Source organism: Strix uralensis, chromosome 16 (genome assembly GCF_047716275.1).
Source record: "Strix uralensis isolate ZFMK-TIS-50842 chromosome 16, bStrUra1, whole genome shotgun sequence".
NCBI classification, from domain to species: Eukaryota; Metazoa; Chordata; class Aves; order Strigiformes; family Strigidae; genus Strix; species Strix uralensis.
In genome coordinates this window covers 3,158,655-3,172,667 of record NC_133987.1, presented here as the reverse complement: position 1 = coordinate 3,172,667, position 14,013 = coordinate 3,158,655, and the positions used below count along the sequence as shown (strand labels likewise).

The 14,013-nt window shown below is 44.1% G+C and overlaps 1 protein-coding gene across 10 annotated transcripts in view; it reads left to right on the top strand.

Moving 5' to 3' along the window:
• SEC14L5 (SEC14 like lipid binding 5) overlaps positions 1-13,893 on the top strand; it is a 46,024-nt gene extending 32,131 nt beyond the window's left edge. For 9 of the 10 annotated variants that reach the window (XM_074885400.1, XM_074885402.1, XM_074885404.1 and 6 more), the window contains 9 exons: positions 1,173-1,362; positions 1,705-1,793; positions 2,312-2,382; positions 3,006-3,177; positions 3,848-3,982; positions 4,389-4,526; positions 5,333-5,578; positions 5,984-6,162; positions 7,315-13,893. In XM_074885400.1, the coding sequence (XP_074741501.1) occupies positions 1,173-1,362; positions 1,705-1,793; positions 2,312-2,382; positions 3,006-3,177; positions 3,848-3,982; positions 4,389-4,526; positions 5,333-5,578; positions 5,984-6,162; positions 7,315-7,420 (1,326 nt within the window). In that variant the 3' untranslated portion in view covers positions 7,421-13,893. The remainder of the gene's footprint in view (positions 1-1,172; positions 1,363-1,704; positions 1,794-2,311; positions 2,383-3,005; positions 3,178-3,847; positions 3,983-4,388; positions 4,527-5,332; positions 5,579-5,983; positions 6,163-7,314) is intronic. The other variant, XM_074885401.1, reaches the window with a different exon arrangement.
• Positions 13,894-14,013: the final 120 nt, after the last annotated feature.

Below are 14,013 nucleotides of genomic sequence, written 5' to 3'. Positions count from 1 at the left end.
TGTAGCTTCATACCAGCTTGTGAAACTGAGATTGTTCCCAGCCTGACACCGCTGGCGGCTTTGCTTTCTTCCCTGCTTTCTGTTTTCGTGAGCTTGTCAGGGACCAAACAAAAGAGCTTTGACTCCTGAACACACGCTTTTTTGTATTACAGCAGGGCTCAGATAGCTAAGCGCAGTACAGATACTCCAGAGGAGACTATCCCTGCTTGACAGAACTTGAATTTTTGATGGAAACTTGACTTTGGGGGGAGTTGGGGTGAAGGGACTGAGAAGAGAAATCAGCAGCATATGCAGCTGTAATCCAGTTGTTTTGGTGACTTGACAGGCTTTTTTTAGTCAAATTTGGCCCTTCTATGGAGTCTGTCTGGTTTATTGTTAATTCCTGCTACTTAGTATTCCTGGCAAATTTTCTTTGATTTTTCAGCTATAGCAACATGGGAGATTTGGAAGGTGGTTGGAATAAGTCATTCTACAGCCTTCGTTTGGGAAAGCTTTTGTGCCCGTGGTGCTAGAATTGCTGATAGAAAGTGTTGGGATGAGCGTTAGAGAGAGGGCATGTTATAGTTTTGGTTGATTTGTTTGTTTTGGTAAGTGTCAGTGTGATGTGATGGGCCTTTGGAAGAACTCAAAAGCTTTCCTGTTCAAATAACACCAGGGGAGCATGGTCAGCAGCAAAGCAGAAGAGGGGCCTGCACAAGAGCTGGAATTGGTGCTAGTGGGTAATCATTTGATGACTGGACAGTTGTGATCCCCTTCCAGACAGCGCGTGCTTAACTTGGTTAATGTGTTACGTATGGATGCTTTCCATCCTTTGCTAATTTGCCCTGTGGGGAGGTAAGCTTGCAGCTTGCTTACTTCCATACACTATGTTGCTTGTCCTTGTGGATAGCAAGCTGAGGGAGACTTTAGCCAGCCCAGAGTTGCTGGGGCTTCTGGCAACTGGATCAGTGAAAGGCTTCTCACGGGCTGTGAATTGGTCACGTCTTTTGTGCTCCTAGCACCATCTGCTGCATCCAGCTGGATTAGTTAAGGAGAGAGGGAGAGGGATGTAGCTTTAATATTTGTTATCTTAGTTTTAAGAATTTAAAAAATGGTGCGTGCTCTACAGGCTTTATGGAACCATGGTACAGGTAACATACCAGTCTTGATCCTCAGGCTTTCTCTTCTCACAGATACCCAAGGATGAACATATCCTTAGATTTCTGCGGGCTCGTGACTTCAACATTGACAAAGCTCGAGAAATGCTCTGTCAGTCACTGTCTTGGCGAAAGCAGTACCAGGTCGATTACATCCTACAGTCATGGAGACCCCCAGCCCTCTTAGACGAATACTACACCGGAGGATGGCATTATCAAGACAAAGGTTAGAAGCTGCCCCTTACATTGACACTACAGTGCAGTTTGCATTAAAGGACCTCATAAGTAACCTGGGATCTCTGGAGAAAGTTGTATTGACACTTTAAAAGTGAACAAAGTAGTTCAACACCTGTAAATAGCCATTCTGTTCTGCTGGTGGTTTTGTTATTTCTCTGCACAGATCAGGCAGACTAGAGCTAGTGCAAAGCAGCATCTCTTTGATAAGGTTGTCTTTGGATATGATTTTTATCCTTTTCAAATATTTAATGTGGATTTTATAAAAGGTTCTAGAGTGATAGCCTGGGAGACTAGAGTACTTCCCTCTTTAACCCTTATGTTTGTTTTGAAGATGGACGACCACTCTACATCCTTCGTCTTGGCCAGATGGACACAAAAGGTTTGGTGAAAGCTCTGGGAGAGGAATCACTGCTGCGACATGTAAGTTGTACTTTCATTTCTCACCTGAGGAACATTACTTCCCTTGGGGTGTTTAGAAGCCTCGGTATAATGCAGCTGGGATCTACCTGCCTGGCACAAATAATTCCTGTGTTTCATGGCTGGTAACTCAGCCGGCTTGGTGACTTTAGCATGGCATAGCTTCTCAGTCTCCCTGCAGAGACAGAAGTGAAACTTCTGTAATGGTACACATGGGCCAGAAGGGTGTTTTCCAATAATTTGCAGTTTATCTGCAAGCCTTCCGTGGCCCTTTCATGCAGCTCTGCTAATGACACTTGATCTCGAGAGTCTTATATTTCATCTTAGATTTTCAGTGTCTGTACCTTGTATGATCAGCATAACTTTTCAGTAGAGGACGGGGTTTTTTGTGTACTCTGTTTTGCACACTGCAAGACTGGTATACTTCTGCGTTCTGTAATTTTTTTAATAAGATCTCTGAGCTATCCTGGTTTCTCAGTCATGCTCAGGCTAATCTTAGTCTGTACTGTCTTTGATTTCAGGTTCTGTCAATTAATGAGGAAGGACAAAAGAGATGTGAGGAAAATACCAACACCTTTGGCCGTCCCATCACGTTAGTATAGCTAGTTTTCTTTTGTCCCTACAGAGTTTAAACTGATGTGATGAGAAGAATGCTTCTGTGAAGGATTTAGGTGATGTCCTTTAGGGTTAAACTGCAGACAGCAGTGTCTCTCTTATGGGCTGTTCCTGGGCTTGGGGTACCCATATATAGTGGACTTGAATGCAGATAAATTCTACAGCTTCATATGAGAGCAAGTATTGATCCTTCCTTTCCACTTTCCCGATAAACTTAATCTTGCTGATTTTAATCCAGACCCATGAAATTCTTTTTTTTTTTTTTTACAGGAAACTATCTGCCAGATTCCACTTTCATGTAAAATGTATTTTTGAAGTATTTGTAGCGATAGGCCTGCGTACCTTCACCCTCTTCCACACTGACAGCATATGTTCTTGCCTTTGTGGCTGGGTGTCTGGTTTACTTGAAAGCTCACTGGATTCAGGCTGTCTGCTGCCCGAGTGGAGATCTACTTTTTATTGGAACTGCTGGTCTCCCTTGCTGGTTTCACTCAGTCCTGTACAGGCTATGGTGTTACTGATATATTTTGTGGATCATAAACTGAGCAGCCACTGTGCAATGAAGATTCTGACAGGTCTTTTTCTGTGGACTTATTTTAGATCCTGGACATGTCTGGTGGACTTGGAAGGGCTAAATATGCGGCATCTCTGGCGGCCTGGAGTTAAGGCCCTGCTTCGGATAATTGAGGTTGTAGAAGACAACTACCCTGAAACTCTGGGGAGACTGTTGATAGTGCGAGCACCCAGGGTTTTTCCTGTGCTCTGGACTCTGGTGGGTGAACTCTGGATTGCAGTATCATAAGCACTTGTGCATGTAAAAATAACTAAATCATCCAGTCAGTGTTAAGTTCTGCTTATTGAAAGAGTTAGGGAGGGAGAAGCTTCCAGGTATCTTGTGCTAACTCCTGAAAAGGCTGCAGCATTGCTGCAGAACAAGCCATAGGAGGCCTGTAGCTCATTTGATTCGAGTGGCTGTCGTCCACCAGGGCAGGACAGGATGTTGGACCTAAACTGCAAATCCTCATGTAGCAGTGGTAGCCCAACTTGGTGGGTTTTCATGTTGATGGGAAAAGACAAGTATTTTTTAATCTCATGCTGAGGGATGCTGAAGAGAAGAGTAATAAATATTGTTCTGCCTGATGCCTGTTGACTGTTCTGACAATGTAAGTTAAATTTCTTGTGAGGTTTATATGTGGTGTGGTGACTGCAAACTTATTTTACACAAAGTAGAAAATGTTGTGAGATGGTATAGTGCACTCTTCATTTGCTACCTCTTTCTTTGGGTAACCGGTTCAGAGTTGTGAAGCTCTGTACTACTGCTGGTCTGCATTCCTGCTGAGGAGGCCTTCCGGTCTAGAGCCTAAAGCAGCCATGTAAGATGGTATAAACACTGTCTCTAACTTCACTCGGTGACAGTGATGTCTTCTGTCTCTTCATTTCAGGTCAGTCCCTTTATCAATGAGAACACAAGGCAGAAGTTCCTCATTTACAGTGGGAATAACTACCAGGGTCCAGGAGGGCTGGTAGACTACGTGGACAAAGATGTGATCCCAGACTTCCTGGGAGGAGACTGCATGGTGAGTTTTTCTTCCTGTTGTGCAAGTGGAGTCTGCAGTGTGCAAGTTCCCTCGATGCCCTCCTCCTCAACACCCCGGCCTTCCACTCCCTTCTGAGAGGTGGTTAACTTCTGTTCTGGCTGGGATGCCCCTACTCTGAGCACCGTGCAGTTAATTTGTGCACAGGAGACTTCACCCTGAAGTGTTGATGCTGCCCTGGAGAATGGATTTAGAGGTCAGCTCTCTAAATGGAGCTTAGATAAACCATTATAGTTCAAGTAAACTTAGTCCCACTATGAAATCTTATACCAGCTGAGGGTGTCATCCTCTGTGTCTGACAGCTGACGAGTGTTCATGGTACAGATAACTTGATACTTTACCACTAGATTAGTATGAACTCTCGTATTTGTTTGTCTGACTCTTCCAGTGTACTGTCCCAGAAGGTGGGCTTGTTCCCAAGTCACTTTATCAAACAGAAGAGGAGCCAGAGAACTCGGATCACATCCGATTATGGACAGAAACTATCTATCATTCTGCAAGTGTACTCAGAGGAGCTCCACATGAGGTATAAACCAGAACTTCATAAGGCTGAAGGAGGTGATGAGCTGGTATCAGTGATGTGTTCCTTTTGTTAGGGCTGACTAGAACAACGAAGGGCTCCCAAAGTGTGAGCACAGATGGTTCAGCAGCAGTGTGCCTTTCTTGGGAAGGCTAATGCTAGCTAACAGCTAGAAGTGTGGAAGTTCAGAACAGCAATTTGAGAAGCAGTATCTCTTATCTCTACTATGGCCTGATGTTCTGTAAGATAGTCTCTTCTTCCTCCTTCTTGGGGGAATAAAGCTTCCCTCAGTTTCCCTTCTGACAGCACAGCTTCTATACTCAGTGGCGTAGCTAGGACAGTAGTGGTGATGTAAGAAGGTATGTACTGGGAACAGGTCATCAGAAAACAGAATGTCCAAAAAAGGAGCACTTGAGTGTCAAAACAGTCAACTAGCTTCAGTGATGATTAGAAACTCTGAATTGGCCTGCTTACGTTCCTTAAAAAGTAGCAATGCCTTTTGGTGTGCACAGCCACTCGGAAGGTGCTGTGTCCTGAATGCTTTGCTTCAGTTCCATTGAGGTTTTCCTAGAACTAGTAAATGATTTACAAGCAGCTCTGATACAGGGGAGTGATGGGGTAAAAACGCCTGAGCAGATGTACTGTGGCAGAAGACTGGCAATGGGAATCAGTCCATATCCTCCTTGGGAATCAAGACCGAGAGCTTAACTGAAGGATTGTAGAGAAAAGCATGTTTGCAGAGTGGGGAGGAATATGCTGACTGCCACCTGAAGACCTGACTCTACAGTGCTCTTGTTCTGTTCCCTCCTTAGATAGTTGTGGAGATTCTGGAAGGGGAATCTGTCATCACCTGGGACTTTGACATCCTGAAGGGAGATGTGGTGTTCAGCCTCTTTCACTCCAAACGAGCTCCTGAAGCAAATCATAAAGAAGCCACGTTACCAAGTACCTCTGCTGCTGGGGACAACGTGCAGCTAATTGACAAGACGTGGGTCCTGGGGGTGGATTACAGCCGGATGGAATCTCCACTGGTTTGCCGGGAAGGGGAGAGCATCCAGGTCAGATGTGTTTGAGTCTTGGCATGAATCCTGCGGTCCTAGCAAACTCCAAAATGGCTGGTGGTCGCAAGGGGAAGGAATTGATGGCATGGGAAACCATGTATTGTTTGGAAATAGTTGCTGTGTTCATCATTTACTGGATTCCCTGTGAAAGCGGCTGCTCTCGCAGTCCTAATTTGGACTGGGCCATTGGAAGGAGATTCACTAATCCATTGTAAAAAGCTAATTGAAAATAACCTTTTTTTTTAAATAACATTACAGCGCTGTGGCTTAGGTGTGTAAAATAAGTGAATGATGTATGCTCCCCAAAGTAGCCAGCTCAGTATTTTCTTTTGACTTTTGCCAAGTCATTCATTTATTTAAGATGCCTGGTAGTCACTTGATGGCACTCTCTTTCTCTCCCAGGGATCTCATGTGACTCGTTGGCCTGGCTTTTACATTCTCCAGTGGAAAATGCACGGCCCTCTGCCCTGTTCCGGCACTAGCCTCCCTCGGGTGGATGATGTTCTTGCCTCTCTGCAAGTTTCCAGTCACAAGTGCAAGCTTATATACTACTATGAGGTGCTTGCATCCAAGGACTTCAGGTAGGAGATTTACTGGGGGGGATTTACTGTACGATTTGCAAGAGAGAAACCAAGTGAGAGGACTGGGTGCGAGGTAAACATCCAGATAGCAGTGACCTCCACAGGGTGTGTGTTTCATTGATAACTTAGATGGACACAAACCTGGTGGCATTTTGCACAAAGAATCTCGTTTAGTGCTGTAGGTAATAAAGGACCCCTTGGCTGTATGTCCAGCAGTGGAATTTTGCTTCAGTTCTTGCTTACAGCTACCTGGAAAGGGGGAGGTTTTTGACTGAGGATTTTTTTGATCTTAGTCAGGAACATTCTAAGAAGTTATTTTTGGAGTAACTTAACAAATATCAGCTGGGCTGTTTCATACATATTTCGTTTGGCACTTGAAGGATGTCAGTTGTGACTTGGTGAGTGCTTTCTGTATAGGTGAGTGCATCAACCTTGGCAGGATTTGCCTAACCTCCTTTAATGTTAAAAGTACTCTTCAAATCACCCAGTAATTTGAATTCTTTGCAAGTATTTGACCTTTCACTAGGAGCTGAAGGAAGTGTTAGGCAGAACAGACTTGCAGATGGGCAGGTGGTGACCTTGAGAATGTGACCTGGCCAGATCCTGTGGAGTCGGAGCAGCAGTAATTCCTCACTTCAGTCATTCAGACCTGTTCCTTGTTGCTCTACCTGTGTAAAACGTGTCAGGAACAGTAGGCTGTTGCAGCTACGGTGAACCCAGTCTGCTTTTGGCAGAAGGAGCTGAAGACCATGGCTGGACGTGCTGGAATTGGGACTCTCGTGCTTAGCAGGCTGGAGTTCTCGGGTTAGCAGAGGCAGCTGCATTCACTGAGCTGTGCTGCCTTCAGAGTGCTCTTGAGTTTTCCTTTCTGCTCAGGAGCAGTGTTTGCAGCCCCACAGAGCCTCCAGCTGTGTTCCACTCCCTGACTGCAAGAGACAAGGTGTAATTTCTGTTGCTTGGAAAAAAGATGTCTCTAACAAATGAATTTTTCATCATGACACAAAGATTCTTAGAGACCAAGTTGAAAATGATGGGACAAAAAATAAAATACTTTTGCAAGTGTCCTAGAGTATAAGTTGATCTGTCAGATGTATCGAGTTATCCATTAATAGCTGCCTTCCTAACAAATATGTCTGTTTTGTCCCATCCCAGGGGATCTATGTCGAGTCTGGAATCTTGCAACAGCGGCTTTTCCCAGCTGAGTGGAGCCACGACATCTTCCAGCCAGTCCCAGAGCAGCTCCCATATTTCTAGATAGCAGGGCCAAGGCTACAGCGGCAAGGAAAAATCGCTCGGGGCTTCCTGGCCCCCCCCCGGAGCTGCTCTGTGCACCAAACCAAAGAGCCTACAGGGGCTGAGCCTTGAGGCAGTCGTTCGTGTGACCACAGGTAGCAGCCATTTGGACACAGAGAGGCTTCTGGGAGCTACTTTAGACATGAAAACTTAGAATTCAAATGGCAGATTTAGGAATTTTGTATCAGATGCCTACTTCTCAGTAGTGTTTTTCACAAATTGTGGGGTTTGGATGAATGTCAGTTTGCATGAATCCGTGTATTACTCAACTTAAAAGGGCTCTTTCCAATCAGTCCTTTTCCTACACGTGGTAGAGGAGACTGATGTTGCCTTATCTGTTTGATCTGTAGGACTAGATTATTGATGTGTAGCAAAACTAATCTAGTTTTCTGAGTGCCCAGGGTACCAGTTACACATCGGAAAGTAAAGTGGGCATTTCAGGTGCAGGGACTTGAAGCAAACTGTAAATACCTTTATACAGATAGGATGTTTCAGAAATCAGTTCCAGGTCAAACCTAAAACCTCTTCCGATCTGACAGAACGCTATTAGGAAATGTGTTGGATTTTTTTAACCCTCTGAGACACAAAAGTCAAAATGGTTTTCTAGGAAGTACAGGTGGAGAACCTGCCTCCAGTAAGCAGCATCTTTCTTAAAGATATTGTTCCTTTTTTCCTCAGGTTTACAAGCAATAATGAGTAGATCTGACCCATCTCATCAAAGTGGATGGGAACTGAATCAAATTATAAAGGGCTAAGAAAAGCAATATTTTATTTCCTGAAGGCACAAAATTTTATGGCAGTATTATAGAACTTGCTTCTTTAAAACATGAGCTAACTTGAAGAGAAAACTTTAAAAAAAAAAAGCATGTATGTATTTAAGCACTTACTGAAATGTATTTATTCAAATACTAGCTTATTTTAAATTAATTTTTAACTTATTTATAATTTCAGAAATGACTATTTATTAAATTCAGTCACCTTTTTTTAATGGCACAGACTTTGTTTTAGAAAGGAATAACTGATTGTCTTCAATCCCCAGAAATCTTTCTGCTTAAGTTCTAATCTTTGTGATCTCTGGATGTTCTTGCATAAAGGGCTGTATCACACATCGCATTTGGGGTAAGGGCTGTGCGTCATCTTTTCCTGCAAGGTAAGGTTAGAGTCCACTGCCTTCTGGACCTTAGAGGGATGTTTTTTAGAGGCAAGGGTTGAGTTCAGGCGTTGTAAGAAGACAGTGCATCTTCATGACACACCAAAACCACCATGTTTGTCCATAATCTCCACAGATTATTCCAGGGAGTAGATGTGTAGTGAAGGTACTAGTGGTCCATTTATCAGGTTGGGTAGCAAAGTTTTATATGTGTTCTTGTCTAGGTGGCAACAAAATGAGAACAGGTGTCAAATACTCAATCGCCCTTAGGCAGCATTTGCAGCTGGCAGATGTGCAGGATTTGTGATGTGGACAGATGTCTGGGTTCAGATCCAGCTGTGCTGCATGAAGACCTCACCCCCACCAGCTGGAGGTTACCTCTGCGCAGATCTGCTGCCTACAGGAGGATCGTGAGGGTACTGCCCCTGCAATTGCTCAGGTTATCCCAGCCGAGTGGCTCATGTCACATAATATGGCAAATGTGGTCTAAAATGAATGAGTTTACAGTTCCCCAGCTGGGGAACAGCACGAACAGTTCTGGGCTGGGGGTGCAGGGAAGCACAGGTGGTGGTGGAAGTTGGTTTCTTCCCCCATCACAGTAATCCATGTATCTATGGCCACATTTCTCAGTAAAGATTTGGGGCTTCTTTCCCTCTCACCAGGTTTTTAAGGTTGATGGAGTCAGTGCAGCTAAGAGCAACATACATGTAAAGTAGTTCCTTCTAACCCTGCTTTTTTAATTGCTGGTTTTGAATCATCAGGCACTGACAAAGGAGAGAAGAACTCAAATATTTGGAACAATGGGAGATTAAGAACTTGATGTGTTTAAGTTGCTTGTTTCTTTAAAGGATTGGAGCCAAGGCAATTACTCTCCCACCTTGCATCTCTCACTGTAAGAGTGGAACAGGAAACTTTGTTATGCAGGCCCCAGGAAAGTTCTGATTTCAGAGAAATCAGTTGTTCTGTGGACTTTACCATTTCTCCCAGATGAATGAAAATCAAGAGTTCTGGAATTAAAAGGGCATATGTGTATCCCTCATGTAAAATCCTTTACCCATAATTCTGATGCTATTTATCAAACGTATATAATCTATACGTGTTTCGTTTCTGAGTTAAGTAAAGGTGGCCCATCCACCTGTGTCCAAATCAGTAATTGATTGTCCAGATTAGCAATTTATGTCCTTTTACCAGAATAAGTGACACATCATGATTTTTGAGTCCTATATCCCTACATACTGTCAATGGTTTCTTTTCAATGCTCCTACTCTTTTTCCTGGGGCCTAACTCACTCTGGTTCACCCTGAGACTGGTTAGTTCCACCCTACTGATAAGGGATAGACAGAAGAATAATTTATTGAAATAATTCATTACGAAGTACAACTACAGATACAAGTTAAGGACTTACAACTGCATCAATTGACTAACAAAGATATGTACAATATCTGCGGATGATGGACAACGCTCACCCTTGTCCTGTCGGGAGCTGGAGAGTCCCAATTCCACCAACAATTTGTAATTGCCCAGATACCATTTGCCACCTGCACCCAAAGGAAATCCCATAAATTTGATAACAATAGCATTAGTCAGGTCTTGTACTTGATCTTTGAGATGTTGGTATTTACTTTCTCTGCTGCTGCTCCCACCGATGACGTTGGTTTACTTTCATACCTGCTTGGGACATCTACCACCAGAGCTTTTTCCTCTTTGACAAACACCAAGTCCAGCTTATATAATTAATTTTGTTTGTCTTTTGTTTGTCTTGAAATACTTCCCATTCTTTCTTTTTGGCCTTTTCCACCAACAGTTCACATACTTGGTTATGTCTCTTGATTCCAGCATCTCGTACTGCAGGGCAGTATCCAGTGATGTGTGAGCAGGTCTCATTCTCCGCTTGACAGTGTCGACATGATTTAATTTGTCTCCTGCCTTCTCCTAGCCAGGAATTCTCTCGTGGAGTAAACATTAGCTCTTAGTTGTAACACAGTGATGAGCTTTCGTTGGGGAATGCCTCTAATATTTAATCCAGTTGTTACTGATTTTATCCTTCTCAACGTTGGAAAGTCCACAGCCCTGGGACAGCAGCTTGGTCCGGTTCACAAATTCCTGTTTTCACCAGTTACAGGCTCTTGGAAATATGACTTTTGGAGTGGGATTTTCCCATTCCAAGACTTGTTCCCCTCTGCCTAGTTCTGATATCACCAGAACCACTTTCAGGTCCCAAATAGATGGAATTTTCTTTTATCTCCTCTTGCTACAATCCACAACTGTTCAAACTCCTTCTCAATACCTTCACGTCTTTATTGTTTCATCTGAAGACTGCACAATTCTGTCTTTGGGCCTGCACACTGGGAATCAATCCCAAAAGTCTGGTAAGGCCTAAGCCTCCATCCTTAGTGCTGGAATATAGGGAGACATCACAAGTACTTGCTGGTAGGTGTAACCATTCCTTGACAGCTGCTCTTATTGTCAAGTCGAATGTTTCCAGGTATGGAGCTCTTACATCAGCCTGGTCTGCCAAGTAGTTCAGACATGGCATAGTATATCTCTTCAAGATATCGACTTTCTGAAACAGCTTCAAAGATCCCCTGATCTGATGTCACCACCCTTTCACTTTGTCCCGTAATTCTGATTTTAATATTCCAATCCATGGGTCTACCTGTAGGCCCGGGTATTTCTCAGAACTACCGGGTTCAACCACATTGAGGGGGTGCCTTCAATAGTCTGTGGGGGACAGTCATTGATTGTATGAGTCCTTCGTAGGCTCGATGTAAAAGCCATGGCACTTCTCCTGTTAGATCACAAAAGACCCCCACAACTTTGATGTTCTTCCGCAGCCCTTCCCAGGACCTTGACAGTACCAGGTCGTCTGCAAAGGCCATAGTTGTTACATGTGTTGAGTAGTGTTGGTCCCCACTTCCTCCTCCAGTTGGCACAACAGAGGGTCCACAGACAGAAATAGAGTTTCAACCTGACTCCCAAAGCATCAGGAGCAAACCCAGCCTTGTCCTGCTCGTGCTGTTTCAGGATTTCAGCTTCTTGGGGCTCGATTCTTACGTGGTTGGTCACGTCCCACAGTGGTAACGTTCCTGTTTCCTGTGTTTCCCTTGGTTTGCTCTGGTTAAGACTCTCTTCCATTGCACTGGATTTTGTTGCTTTAATTTTAAAATGTGGCATGTGCCGTTGTTCTCCTCTCACCAGTAAATTTTGGGTGTTTAGCTCTTGTCAGCGAGACACCTGGAACTTGGCCCTGGGGATGTCGCAGCGTTTCCTCTCGTTCATTCCTCGGCGGCACCGCTCCTCTGCCCCACGAGAGGTTGCTGCACACAGCTCTTTGGGAAGCAGCTTGTGATCTCTCCCTTGCCAGTTTTAAGCAAAACTGCTACTAATTTAAATAATCCAATATAGATTTTTTTTTCCCCTTTTTTCCTGAATGTTAACATAACAGGAGAAAGGGAGCAACAGCCTGGACGTTGCAGCTGATACTGTGCTGTGCTTTTGTGTGTGACTTTGTGAACTGCAGATACAAGAGAAGCAGAATTTTTCTAACACACCTTTTCCCCCCTAAAATGACATCAGCATGCTTTAGAAAAATCAAACACGCTGTTTTCTTCACAGCAACCTCTTGTGAGCTGAGACTGGGAGAAGTTCTGGATTCTGGCTCCCTGGGAGCTACTCATCTCTCAAAAATCTCGTAAGCCAGAACCTTGAAAAACAAATTCCAGTTTTGGGTGCTGAGGTGGTGATGCAGCAGGGCCCTCCCTGCTCCCTCACAGCATCCCGGTAGCTGCTGTCCCGTGAAGTTGGTGAGCTCAGGCTGTGTTCAGGTAACTAGCTGGGTACGTAAAAAATAGCTCCTCGGTAAATTGGGGCTTCCCCCGTTTCAAATATTCGATATGCAAAACACACAATACCTACCTCAAAGAGCTGTTGCCATGTTTAATGTGTGATAGGAGGCCTCAAGAGAAAGGACGTGGTGTTGTAGGTACAAAGTGTTGTGCCATTGTTTACAATTAAATATGGCCATATGTGAAACCTTTATTAGCAACTTCTAAAGGTTTGCCCCATCCCACCATCTACTGGCTTCTGTCCCAGCAGGGCTGGGAAGGGCAAACACGGAGCACGTCAGCAGTGGGCATGGATGTCAGACTAGACTGGGGAGAGACTGGAATGCAGTAACTGAGTCATTTTGGCTAAACACTTTGTTGCCTTTTGGGTTTGAAAGGGGCTTTTTTTTTTTTCCTACTGCTGTGGACAGAGCAGCTCAGCCTTGTGGAGGCTCTAGCCGGGGAACGCGCAGCAGTGCCGGCTGCTCCAAGGGTTAAGCGGCTCTGGGTGCTCCGTGAGCTCGTCCTGGGGGTTGTTTCTGGGCTTCCCAGCCCTGCTGGGGGCAGAGCAATCCTGAGTGAGGTGAGGGAATTCTGAGCGACTGCAGTCGAGTTCGCCGCAGTGTGACGCAGCCTCATTCACTTCCATCTTACGGCTGGTCAGTTTGGTTGTATCAGTTCCCTTTCACTAACAGGGAAAAAAAAAAACCAAACCAACTTTCAATAAGAATTTATAGTCCCAATTTGGTTTCTTCATCAAAAGATTTTGAAAATGCCATAATCCAGTCATTTTAAATCTGGAACACTTACTGCAGCTCAGAATTCCTGGCGGGAAGCGACGAGCCTCCCTGTCCGCTCAGCTGGGGCGCGAAGCTGCTGCGGGTTGGTGCAGCAGCCAAGGCCAGCTGTGCTGGAGTCAGAGGAACCCCTGATTTCAAAATGCATTTTACTAGCTCACGCTTCTTTAATATCAGAAATGTTTATCCTGTGAGCCAAATAATGCAAGAAACCTTGGTCTTAGATGCTTAAGGACTAAAACTGACAAGCATTTGTCAAAGATTCCTGCATGCTATGAGCTTTAATATTCTTCCGAGTTTGTGATGATTCTTATACCTGATTATTTATATCTTGGAAGGCTAAATTGGAATCATGTGACATGCACTGGCTTTTAATGACATCAACATCCCCTTCCAAGCTATTAGTTACATAAATAAGTTAAACGGGCATTACTTTTTTTAGCAAGCATGCACTTTCTCTTCCTTGCAGCCATCTCCATTTTATATATTGAAATCCTGATTTTTCTCAGCCAAAAAACCCCAAACCTTCTTTAAGGGCACACTAGCAAGGTGCAGAGTGCTTTGTAACGTGTTACATGACAACAAATGTACTTAGTTACAGTATTTGTAGGTTCTGGTAGGAGCTGTACATTTCTGTATGTTGGAAATAAAAAGCATCTCTAAAGAACATGTCTAATTGTTTGTTTGATGCAACTGTTCAAATGGTAGTAAACTCTGAAAATTTAAGCGTGTGTGCTGCTCTCTACCCACAGAAATGGAGGTAAATCTTGCTTGTATTCAGTTATTC